The sequence below is a fragment of the Calonectris borealis genome, chromosome 6 (assembly GCF_964195595.1).
Source record: "Calonectris borealis chromosome 6, bCalBor7.hap1.2, whole genome shotgun sequence".
NCBI classification, from domain to species: Eukaryota; Metazoa; Chordata; class Aves; order Procellariiformes; family Procellariidae; genus Calonectris; species Calonectris borealis.
The window spans coordinates 30977016-30989365 of record NC_134317.1 but is presented as its reverse complement, the minus strand read 5'-3'; the positions used below and the strand labels follow the sequence as shown (position 1 = coordinate 30989365).

General features: G+C 40.1%; 1 protein-coding gene across 8 annotated transcripts; it reads left to right on the top strand.

Moving 5' to 3' along the window:
* Positions 1–82: 82 nt before the first annotated feature.
* LOC142083699 (caspase-8-like) lies at positions 83–12232 on the top strand. Of its 8 annotated transcripts, none has more exons than XM_075153534.1 (8): positions 83–1994; positions 4817–5146; positions 5374–5479; positions 6510–6648; positions 8125–8213; positions 8869–8980; positions 10015–10504; positions 11285–12232. In XM_075153534.1, exons 2-8 carry the CDS (start codon positions 4836–4838, stop codon positions 11412–11414), a joined length of 1377 nt encoding a protein of 458 aa, XP_075009635.1. In that variant the 5' UTR covers positions 83–1994; positions 4817–4835; the 3' UTR covers positions 11415–12232. The 8 variants fall into 8 exon arrangements, with proteins under 8 accessions (XP_075009635.1, XP_075009631.1, XP_075009630.1 ...); XM_075153530.1 differs by having other exon boundaries at positions 5353–5488; XM_075153529.1 differs by lacking the exon at positions 83–1994 and adding an exon at positions 2005–2247 and having other exon boundaries at positions 5353–5488.
* The last annotated feature ends 118 nt before the right edge of the window (positions 12233–12350 follow it).

Sequence of the window (12350 nt, the reverse complement as noted above, 5' to 3'; positions counted from 1 at the left end):
GAACACTGATAGTTATATATGATTACTAGCCATAAGTTAGGGTGAAGATTTGAAGGAGTACTATCTAGTGCTGTTGGATGCAATTTTTAGCTTGCATTATCCAGGATTGTTAGGAGGGGAGTTTTGCATCACACAGAGCATTGAAATGCAGCCAGTTTGCCAAAACATAATGGTCACTTTTTATCATGATGAATCGATAGTTGTGTGACCCATCGCATTTTGAGTCTTCTGAGTTAGTGTGGTGCCACACTTGAAGTCACATTTGTGCCACAGATAGAAAATGTTTTGTCTGTTAGTAGAATATATAACATATTGTAATAGAATCATAAAGTTTCTGGCTCACAATTACTGTTCAGGCTTCGAGCACTCGTTTTGTATGTTTAGGTAACAGTAGAATTTTTATCAGTATGGAGTAAACACTGACAACAGCTTTGACCTTGTTTTGCAGGATCTTATTTTAATTTTTAAGTTTGGTAGACAGAGAACATCATTGTGTTATCTTGCTTCCTCTGTAGAGATTTCTGCCTGGGTAATCTCCAGTTAAATCATAGGTAGGTAAAGGCAGTCAGAAGAGTCTAAGCTGACTTCTGCCTTGAGTTCCCTGGGGAGAGGGATCCACGCTTGCGAAGTATAAAAGACTGGTAAAGTCTCCCTCGCTCATAATAAGGTTTGTTCAAACACAGTTTACACTACCATGATTTATACTATTCAGTGTGAATATTTTGCTTATGTGTGTTGAGGGTTGTGTTTATATGGCTGCACACTGTAATACTTGAGTGCATGCAAAGGTACGCTGTCAGCCCAAGTCCAAAGGGGGCGTAGGCTTAGCACTATAAGCACAGCTGCCATTCAGCAAGGTTGTTGGACATTTCTGCATCATCTCCTGCAGTGTATTGTAAGATAGCAGTTTGAAAGTCTTGGAGAGTGGGTGGGTTTTATACAACTTAGATATTCATTGCTCCTTGTTGTCCACACCGTACACCTTCAGAGTAACTCTAGTAATACAGAGCTATGCCAGAAAGAAATCAGCCTCAAACAAACAAATAAAATGTGGTTGGTTTCTGTTGAGGCTTACTGATGCCATACAGAAGCATATGCACGTGTGCATGCTCTCCATCTACAGAATTAAAGAAGGGTTGTGACTTGTGCAACCCTTTTTTAGACAGATTTAAGTGGAACTAGTGTAAAAAGAGTCTTTCTGTTGGGGAAGTTGGTATCTTGGGAAGATCATGATCTTAAAGTAGCATTTGTAACATCCACAAGTCTCTGGTATCCCGTCCCTCCTGACTGTCAGTTTGTGTGCAGGAGAACGTGTATCCTGCCTTGTGCCAGTAGAGGCCACAGTCACTACAGTTGTTGAGTAGTCAGTAGCCTCAGCATTTTCGCTTCCTCAAGACCAGCCTTTCTGGGAGAGGAATTTTTGGCAGACTGCTGTACAAGGAATAGATTGGGTTACTGAGACAGTTCTAGAGGAAGCCGGAGAGACAAAACCAGGGTGCAGGGGAGCTGAGGGAAATTGGAGAGACTGTAAGTTAACAAAAGGACAGAAACATTTTGGGGAAGGGCAAGAGAGGAAGAAATAAGAAGTGAAACAGTAAAGACAAAGAGGAAGAACAGCGCCAAGAGGGCTGGTCCTTGAAACTGCTGCATGATGGGAGAAGCCTCTATCTGGAAAGAGCCAACCTGGGCTTGGTCTTGTCCGCAAATACTTCTCACACAGTGCTGGTCACGGCATGCTTCCTCTTTCAAACTGCAACTGGAGTCTTTGTTCAGTCAAGACACAGAGGAACTCATGCAGGGAGAGAGACGCTGAGGCATGCGATGACATGGAGACAGAACCATTTTGGACCTGAAGATCAGATAGTGCTTGTGGTGTCCCTCTGTGCTGCTCCCAGCCTTTGGATAATGCCAGTGAAATAAGTCAGACACGTTTTCTGAACTGTTACTAGCGTGTGCCTTTTGGAAGGAATTTGTATGCCTCATTTTATTGAAGGGTATGTTCAAATTTTGAGTTTATAAAGGTAGATAGGTTGGAATCAATGAATGATTGTTTTCATTGCAAAATTTTAACAAATTTTGGCTCTCCTAACTGTCTCTCATCTTAATGCTGACTTCACAAGCTTTAGAGAGTCTGGTAGCTGTACTGATTGCTGATCGTGTATTTCCTGCTGCAAGGAAGATACTGGTGATGAGCAGACCATACTGGGATCCTTACCATTGAAGGCAGAGTTCTAATCTTCAAAGAGGGTGAAAATGCCAAAATTAATTATTGCTTAAATTCTCTTGTAAATGGGGAAGTATATTACATAAATAATTTCAAAGGAATGTTTAGCCTTTCAGTTTGCTGTATTCACTGAGTACTGCTACTGAATTCGGTGCTGATAGTTGACTTTTTTTTAATTTAGGAAATAATCTTCCATGAAAGTGCATGTTAAAAAGAGGCTAGGGTGAGTTGGAGAGGGACTTCAGAGAAAGGAGGTAAGTCATGGAGGATCTGGTGACACAGCAGGACGGTGAGACTGAGATATTTTTAAATGGGAAGGTATAACTGATTCACCCTTCCCTCACTGTCTTTTAATTAGGATTTACGTATGGGAGCAAATATACTGAGCTGTGTTGTATACTAGAAAGTCCTGGCTGTACTGCTTAGTGTGTCCCCTTAAAACAAAAGCAAAATCTGGTTACTTTTGTGGCTTGTTTACCAATTTTTCTCACAAGCACAGTAATAATTAATTTTCTAAAACTGGAATCGTGATAGGTGGAATAGGGAAGTGCTGCATTATGACCACAGCTTATTACTTTGTAATACTTTATACTTTTCGTAAGTCATGTGACAATATAGACCATAGTACAAAGGCAGTACTTTTCCTGGAACTTCAGAGACTATGGCTGTTTCACTTTTTTCGGAGTTGTTCCAGCAGTCCTCCAGCCTGTCCTCCCATGTGAGTGATGTAAAGTAATAATAATAACTACTACTATTATTCAGTTTGCTTATTGTATCAGATGTGTGTTTAATTTAGTAAAGTGGGAGGAAAAGACAGTAGCAGTTAAACATTGTTTTAGTGTGCTCTCTGTATTTACAGACAGGCTTAAATATAGCGTGTAGGTGGCACATCTGTTCTAATTGCAATAATTTTGCGGGTTTGAAACTTACAGCCTTTGAGAAATAAAAATGAAAATTTCCTTTGCCAGAAAGATTTACTTTTATAAGCACATGCCTTATATCTTAAGCAAAAGGCATGATTTATGTGAGAAAGAAAATAACTTCATAACTAGCAAGAAAGTATTCTTCTCTTTCCTGTGTGGATATAAAAATACAGAGTCAGATCTGAGATCATTGAATTGTGAGGTTAAGCACATATGATTAATTCAGATACTAGTGGTTTTGTGGTGATACAGGCTGAATGGTATGCATTCTAGTCTGTTTAAAAATTCACTTTGAATGGATTGAACGAAAACAGTTTTTGGGGGCAGAGCATGAATCGTATATGCTACATCACAATGCATGTTTTGCTGTTTTATCAGTTTTTTTGATAGGCAAAGTTTAAGATTCGATTGTACGTTCACTGTTGCTAACTAACAGAATGCTGACCAGGGGTGTGCCACAAAAAGCTGCTTTGCTGTAGAGTGGTCCTTGGAGGAGAGGGGAGTACAATTGTCTGCTAATTTTTTTTTAATATTTACAGTAGTACTGATTCAGTTAGTCAGCTCAGCTACCTTGGAGTTATTAGCCCTGGTATTGAAACATTTGCAGTGGCAGTAAAATGGGTTGCCTAATACTCTGGCAGTGAAGGAGTAGGAAGTTTTGATTTGCTGTTGTCAGCTTTTCTGTCTCCCAGTGAGTTCAATGGGACAAGAGACCTCTACTGAATGCATTTCTATAGAGTTTCTCTTCAGAGATTCCTAGGTGTCTTAGATCTAACGCAGAGACAATGAAGTGGCAAATGGTTCTCTTACCAGAGAGGCAGTGGAGGCAGGTCTTTTAAGTGTCAGGGCGAGATAGTTGGAAGGCTTGCACTTGGTATTTTCTAACTTGCTGTTTTGTTCAAAAGTTGGATCCGTAAGCCAAGTTTAATATTTCTGAAGCTGATGGAGGAAGTGGTGGAGAAGGGAGGTGGTATTTGATGCTCAGTGAAACAGAACTGGTTTGACAAGAATTCTCTTGGCCTTTTTAAAAGGGTTGACATGATTTGTATTTGATTTGAGTATTACAAATTGATTGAGAGCTAGGAACTGAGTTTTACTTCATGCAGATAATCCAAAACAAGAAGAGGTACTTTGGCTATGCTGACCAGGGTCAGAAGCAGTGTATAAAGAAAGGAGAAGCCAGGTAGCTCAGAAGAGTTATACTCCTGTGGACTCTTATCTTTGTTATGATATAAAACCTTTATCTTTGTTATGGTGTAAATCCTGACAGTCTCATTTACTGCATAGTCTGTATTTCAGACTGGCAAATGGCTCTTGCTCCCAAATGGGATCAAACCTCAAAAAAAAAAAAACCCAAAACAAAACCAAAACAGCAGCAGCCTGCCAGGATTGTACATCCTGTACATCGATACTTCCCACTGTCTAGACATACCAAAGCAAGCAAGAATGATCCATGACTTTAGCTGTCAATTTCACTTAGTACAGAGTTTTTTATATTCCTTGTTAAGTCGAGAGAACCAAAAGAGCTAAGCATCAAAGCCCTGATAGCAAGACAGCCTCTCTCTGCTGAAGTACTTTTGATTACATGTATTTATTTTGGGCTCTTCTACCTTTTATAATCATGTTGTTGCACTACTGACAAATGAAATAAACTTCTGTTTGTGTTTAGATCCAAATCCTGATGTGAAATGAGTACAGACTTCCACAAACTCCTTTTTGACATTTCTGAGGCTTTGGTCACAGATGAACTGGCAGCTCTGAAGTTCCTCAGCCTGGAGCACATCCCCATGAGGAAGCTGGAAGCCATCCAGGAGCCCAAGGCCTTCTTCGAAGCGCTGCAGGAGAAAGGCATGATCGAGGTGGGGAACCTCTCCTTCCTGAAGGAGCTGCTCTACCGGATCAGTCGGATCGACCTCCTGGAAGCCCAGCTGGGCTCCAGCCGAGAGGAGATGGAAAGAGAGCTTCAGATCCCAGGCAGGGCGCAGCTGTCAGCCTACAGGTAAGCACAGAAGTAGTAAACCTTTGCATGCAAGATGTATCACAGTTCTGCTGTGACCTGTCTTGTTTTCTGTCTGCACTGATGTCTTATGAATATCCCAGCATAAATGTATTTATTACAGCATGACTACCTGCCATTGTGAGTTTTACATTTTGCAGTTCAAATGTGTAATTGTGGTGTTTACTTCTCATAACTTTCTTATTCAGTCTTTCTCTATTTATTGCCAGGCAACTGCTATATGGAATTGCAGAGGACTTGACTCCAGAAGATGTCGAGAGCGTGAAGTTCCTGCTCCAAAAAAAAATACCAAAGAACAAGCTCCAGGATAATGCTGTATGCAAAGTAATCTTGATAAGTTTCTTGCAAGAGTTCAGAGTCTGCTAGTTCTTGTAAGAAGGGAGGAAAGACAAAGCAGTCTGCTATCACTAAAATCTGTTGTTCTGTTGTTGAAAGTATTGTGATGTTAGCTGATAGCTACTGTGTGAAAGAATGGACCTTTTTTTTTTCTCATTTTATCTTTTCTCTGCCCTTTTTTGCTCTCCTGTTCCTATTTTCACTCCACTACCTGCCTCCCTAATCTTTTCTTCTTGCAAAATCCATCATGCTCTTCCTTTCGTCTTTGATTGGCATTTATAAGACATTTGTACATATCCTGTATCTAAGAAGAGTGGTGTTTGCTGGAGGAAAAATAATGTTTTGGAGACAGAAAATCAAGTTCTAATGTGAGTTCAACCACAAATTATGGTGTGTCATTGGGTACATTTTCTTCTTTATTGTAATTTGGAGTAACAGCATTTTGTTAACTCTCCTACAAAATATTAAGAGGTTTGATGAGCTAGTTTAATACTTGTATTGTGAATAATGAACAGTGTTATAAAAATGCTTGATATTATTAAGAAGCTTTCTTAGAAGTCCTACTTGTATTGTGGCATCTATAGGAAAATTAGCAGATTTACCTCCAGCTTGGTGGACTATTGAGCTTTAAAAACCAAAATTAGCCCTGAACACCTTTTCTATAATAGAAAATGTAAAATGGCACAGCTAAATGACTTAACAGCACTTCATCTGAACACAGAGGCACATGCTGTTGTCTATATCAGTGCTTTGCACCGCTGAAGCAAAGCAGGATAACCTAGCCATAGGCAATTTCTAATGCTCATGTCTTAATCTTAGTGATGTGTTTCTTCAGTTGCATTGCATCCTGACCCTTGTTTTAATGAGGTTTGGAGGAAAAAGAAACTGGTCTTTAGCTGGTCAGCCTCTGGGAATGAGGATGTTGTCTTTGCTCTGTCCGGAAGTGCCTGATACTGCAGTTATTGAAGGTCACTGTATGAGTTTGGATTATGTGTTTTTGTTTTACCAGTCAATGTTGAAGGTCTTACTGGAAATGGAGAGAAATGGGATAATTAACGAAGATGACCTGGCAATGCTGAAAGACATAGTAAAGGGATTTAGAGCTGACATAAAGAAAAAAATTGATACCTATGAAGAAAAAAAAAAAGGTAAGTTATTTAATCTGCTTTTTAAGAGTAGAGCTGGGTTTTTTTGCGATTTTTGTGGCTCCATCCTTGGCAGCTTAGGAGTCCAGAGATAGGAGAGAGACCTTACAGGATCCTAGGATAGGCAGAGCATCTCTTGGTACCTGTGGTTTCTGAAGTTTTCTGCTACTTCATTATCCCATCATACCTTCTTGTATCTCGCCTTGAAATACGTTCTGCGCCTTGTAAATGGTCTGCTTCTCCCTCCTCTTCACCTTAAATGCAATTTTTCTCTTCAGGAAACAGAGCAGTGCTGCTTTTGGACTAGGATAGCTTTTCAGTCACTGAAAGAGAGTGGAGGTGACAGTTGCCTTGGGGAAACTTGTATTGGAAGATTGTCAGCATTATTTTCTGTTAGCCAGGCTGTTTACTCTTAGTCAAAATAAAAGTCCCTGGAGACCACATACTTGGCTAGAGTGTAACCATTAGCTTTCTGTACCAGATGTGAAATTTCAAGGACTTCAGTATATCTGGGCTGTTGCAGCTGAGGTGGTGACTTGTGACACCACAGCTGGGCCATACTCTTTGGGAAACAGGATGTGTCAACCAACAACAACTGAGACCTATTAAATTTTTCCCCAGAATCTCCTTTTGGATGACTCGGGATGTGTGTTTCCTTAGACAGATCTGTACAGCCCATGCAGTTCCCTACAGAGATACTGACTAGTTTCTCCAGTATGTCTTTGTGCTACTGACCTGTGCTTGTGTCTCTAAAAGAGCAGAAGAGAATTGCCAAGAGTGGCTAGTGTAAGCAAGCCCTGTGTCAGGGGAGTGGCTTTTTAGTAGTATTGTTATTATTGTCCCCTTTGATAAGTAGAAAAAGAGGATGTCTTACAGATCTTGTTGCCGTGACACTTAAATTCCATTTAAACACATCTGTGTAACTTGTAAAAGGGGTACTGTGATTTATTTCCTTGGGTAGAGTCATGGATTTGATGATTTCTTCACTTGCTTCAGGCAGTTGTATTCAAAGAAGTGTTTTGTTGCTTTGAGGAGATCTTCCATTATGCTGGTATTCTGCATAGTTGGTGTGTCCACCAAAACAGTAAAGTTCTCTGGAGAAGAGACAATGGCCTCAGAAATAAATGAACTAGCTGTAGTGTACCACTGTACAAAAATGGGTCTCCTCTATGTGTCCCATAGTGGAGATGCTAGTGAATGGCTTGCCTGGGGTGACTACTCACATTCAGCCTTTTATTATCTGGATCTTGCTACCGGTAAAAGAGCAGAGAAGAAATGGAGCGCAGCTCTGCACAGCTTCAATAACCAGCAGTCTGTGGAACCCTGCTTGGCCCAGCTCTGCAAAATGATGGTGTCTCAGTGATGTAGAAACCACCCTCCACCTCACTCCTTGAGCTGTTTTTTTGAGTGTTGAAATATGCACAATGGAAAATTTATCTTTTTAGTCCTAAAATGTTCTGTTTATCTTCTCCCTCTTAGAAAATGATTCTAAGGAGAAACTCCACTATCCAGTGTCTGTGTCTGTGCATCCAGCAGGACAAGGAGCAGAGGGGGAGACGCCACACCTGGTGAGAAATACCTCAAGATTACCTTTAAAGTATTTATCCAACTCCTGGGAGAGGGGAGCATAAATTCTTAAGACTAAGCAGGTGGAAGAGCTGAAAGGGAGGGGTTCTGGCTTTATATGTAGGCCTTGAAACAATTCCTATTTTCAAAACAAGACCAAGCCTTGTTCCTTTGTGAGGACCTGGCTGTCAGCAACCTTTTAGGCAAGAAATGAAGGAATAGCTGTTGTGCGAAGAAAACCAATCTTAATAATAATGGAGACTGGGACATTAAAGTCCTGGCCAGGATACTCCTGGACAGATGGGAAGGGAACAAAAGAATCTGCTATCTCACTAGAAACCCACAAGGACACTCAGAGGGAATGATAGGGTGCAGGAACTTTTCCTCTGCGCATGCAAATTCGTGTTTCTGGATACTCATTTTCTCCCATGCCAAAATCATATCCTAACCACAGAGAGAGAGGAGAAGGGATTCAGGGAGACAAAGCAGATTCCTCTCCCCTGTAGCTAGCTTGTATTCTTAGGCTTTTCCTTTCTTGTATCTTGGCCCTCATGATTTTTTTGTGCTTGGACATGAAGGACCAACAGTCTGTGTATAGCATATTTCTCTTTTGGATGCTTGGCAATGCTTTCTTATCTGCTTTCTTTGTTTCTAAAGCTTGTGGAATCATATAAGATGAAAAATAATCCCCACGGTTTCTGTGTGATTCTTAACAACTACATTTTCAAAAATCCGTATGAAGCCAGAGAAGGAACAGTGAAAGATGGAGGTAAGTACCTTTTTAATCTAATTACTGGTTTGGTTTTTTTCTCTGATAATTCTCTGAAAGAATTATCTAATCTTTCCTGTGAAGAAGAGTCATATCCACTGAGCTCTTTGCCTCCAGAGTAACTGGAATGACAGTCACTGTAGAAATTGGAAATATGCCACTTCCAACAGCTTAGCTGATGTCTTGAAGAAGGAACACTTTCTGTTCTAGGTAAAAAGCATCATCTTAATTGGTCATATGTACCAAATAGTGAAGGAGGGATTACTATTCCACCTTTTCACTTTTTGATTGTTTTTAATTCTTAGCTATCATGAGTAATGTTTTTAAGTCCTTAAATTCTACTTAATGCTCAAATAAATGCTACTGCTTTATAATTTTCCTTAAAGCCTGTCTTCCTGCAAGAGTCACTTCTAAGATAAACAAGAGTTTATCTTAAAAAAGTAAAATCTTTTTCATGAAAGCACACATCACTGATATTTTAACTGTCTACAGGCTGCTTGCTTCCCAGCTACTTTCTCACAGCCCACATAACAATTAAGTCAACATTTGCTGAGAAGTCTGCATAGCACTTGTTAGTGGGTTACCCTGCCTTCCTTCTTGCTGCATTGGTCATTCTCACAGAATGAGGGACCTACTTCATTTAAGAGTGGCAGAATTTGTCATTCTAAAGAGGTACCTCTTCTTTAACTTGCTAAGTGTTGTTCTTAAGCATCTGAGATTACTATGCAATGCACAGTTAAAGCTTGCTTTAACAAAGTAAACTTCACTAATTTGTACTGATTAATCAGATAATCTGAAATCTGTTTTTGTTTTAGATAGTGTCATGCTTAACCCAGTTGTGTTTAAAAAAAATAAAATCACGCTTTTGGGTTTTTCTAATTAGATTTGGCAGGCTAAGAGTCAGTCAGGTGAGTTTATTGGTGGGATCTGAACATTTCTGCTAATATCTGTTCTACCACACAGGCGCTGATGTTTCAGCATCTTCCTTGTCACTGTTTATGTTTAACAAGTGCCTTCTGACTTTTTTTTCTCAGAGGCTGTGAAGAGGGTCTTTAAGTGGCTTCAGTTTGAGACAATTGAGCACATGGATCTAGAAGCAAAGCAAATGTATGCAAAAGTTAAAGAATACAGCAAAAAAGATCATAGTAACATGGACTGTTTTGTTTGCTTCATTTTTTCCCATGGTGAAAAAGACAAAATAAAAGGCGTTGATCATGAGTTTGTAAATATTAAAGATTTACTCTCCTGCTTCAGTGGATCTAATTGTCCTTCTCTTGCTGGCAAACCCAAGCTGTTTTTCATCCAGGCTTGCCAAGGCTCTGTAGGTCATCCAGCTGTCACAGTAAAAGAAGACTTTTCTGGCCATCTTGAGACAGATGCTACCCCTCTGACTTCTATTCCTGATCAGGCTGATATTCTGGTTGGCATGGCTACAGTGGAAGAATATGAGTGCTACCGCTGTACAAAGACTGGCAGTGTTTACGTTCAATGCCTCTGTGAGAAGATGGAGTTGCTTTGCCCTCTGTAAGTACTATTTTTAATCCATGTGCGTTTGGGGTATTGTAGACATACGTATTTAAGCATGCTGTGCTGAAATGTCCATGTTTTGCATTTGTGCTATATAATGCTTTTCACCTGCAGGACAGTGCAGAACAGTAATTATTCTGGAACTGGACATTGTTATTCTTCTACAGATGAACCAAAGTACAAATGACTTCCCCTAGTTTGCCTGTGACAGAGGCAGGATTGTAATGCTGGAACATTACGTATAAACAAGTGTCTGTACGTGTGTGCATGTTTTCTAATGTTTTTTGTCTGATAAATGATGTTTCTTCCAGTGACACCAGATGAGAGGTGATCTTGTTGAGTGCTTATACAGACAAAAAAATCAGTGTTCTTTAGTCATAATTTTCATTTTTGCCTCCCTCCCATCCCCCTCATAAACTTGATTTAGGAAATAGAATTTCTCTTCAGACATCACTTTCTCATGGTGTCCAGAAGAGGGCTTGAAGAATGCTTAGGTTTGGTTCTGTTTCATCTTAATGCGCTCTTCTGACTATAACCAAAATAGGGGACTGCGTTTGTTGGTAAAGCGATGCTACACGGAGGTTGCTTTTATTTCCCCAAACACGCTGAATCCTGTGGTTGCACAATGGAGTGTGCAATTTCAGTGACAGGTAGGGTGAGGGGAAAATACTAGCCTTTCCTGAGATTCCACTTTATTGGAACAAACATAGATCAGCTTCTTGGCCTAGCTGCAAGTACCATATATTTCAATGTAACTTTTCTTCATTTTTGTTCAAGCCGCAAGGATCTCATAACCATCCTGACAGAAGTGAACAAGGAAGTGGGAGGAAGAGTATTAAATGGATGGAAGCAGATGCCAAAGATAACATCAACCCTACGGAAGCAATTGATCTTCCAAATTCCGTAATGTCTGTCAATTGAAAATTGAAAAATAAGAATACACTCAGCTAGGAATCATGTCTGGAATGGGCTTCTACATGGAAGAGAATTTGCAAGAGAAATTATCTGGATCTGTGTAGTTAGCCCCAGTCTTTCAAGGGGCCATGGGACCTAAATTTTCCAATTCCCGTGTTTAATGAGTCTCCTGGCACCTGGGTCTGTAGCAGTATGGTAAGGCTGTGGAGGAGTACAGATCTGGCTTTCTGTACTGCAGAAGCAGTGAAGTCTGTTCAGTCTGGGTTTCAAGTGAGGAAGCACTTCCGAGTAGTATGATTTTTAAGAATTATTGGAAATGCCAATGGAAGTCCCATTTCTGTCCAAGTTGTTATAAGAAGAAGAAATCTGAAGAAAAGAACAGATGGATTCAGAATGCTAGATCCCTTCCCAGGGAGCATGTGTAAGATTGTAACTGATTTACCCAGAGGTGAATCATTGGCCGTCTCTGGAAGCTGTATAATTTTTCATGGAAAATAACAAAACTGTCCAGAAGGACCAAAAAAAGATGATTATGATAATACAAGTTTGGTTTTCTTCCTCCAAATATTTGGTTTGCTTTATGTTGTTAATTTACTTGGCTAAACAGCACTGCTGTTTAAGGGTTCTAATTGTGTTTTTTCTCAGAGCTCTTACGGGAGACAGTCTGTTTTGAATGACTGTCAGCCACCGGAAGGAAGGTCCCACTCCATTAGATCCACTACTCTGAGATGCCTTCTCCTCCTGGCAACTGACTCTAGCTGCTGTGGACTCTTGTTTCTGTTGTAATAAATACTCTTGGTTTTCACATCACCTTTGTGGTGTGTTTCTCTTTTGGATGAGCTGACTGAGGGACAGTCAGCACGATGAACACTTTTACTTCAGCAGACAAAGTTATTTTGCTCTCGTTGAAGTATTCGATAGCAGCCAC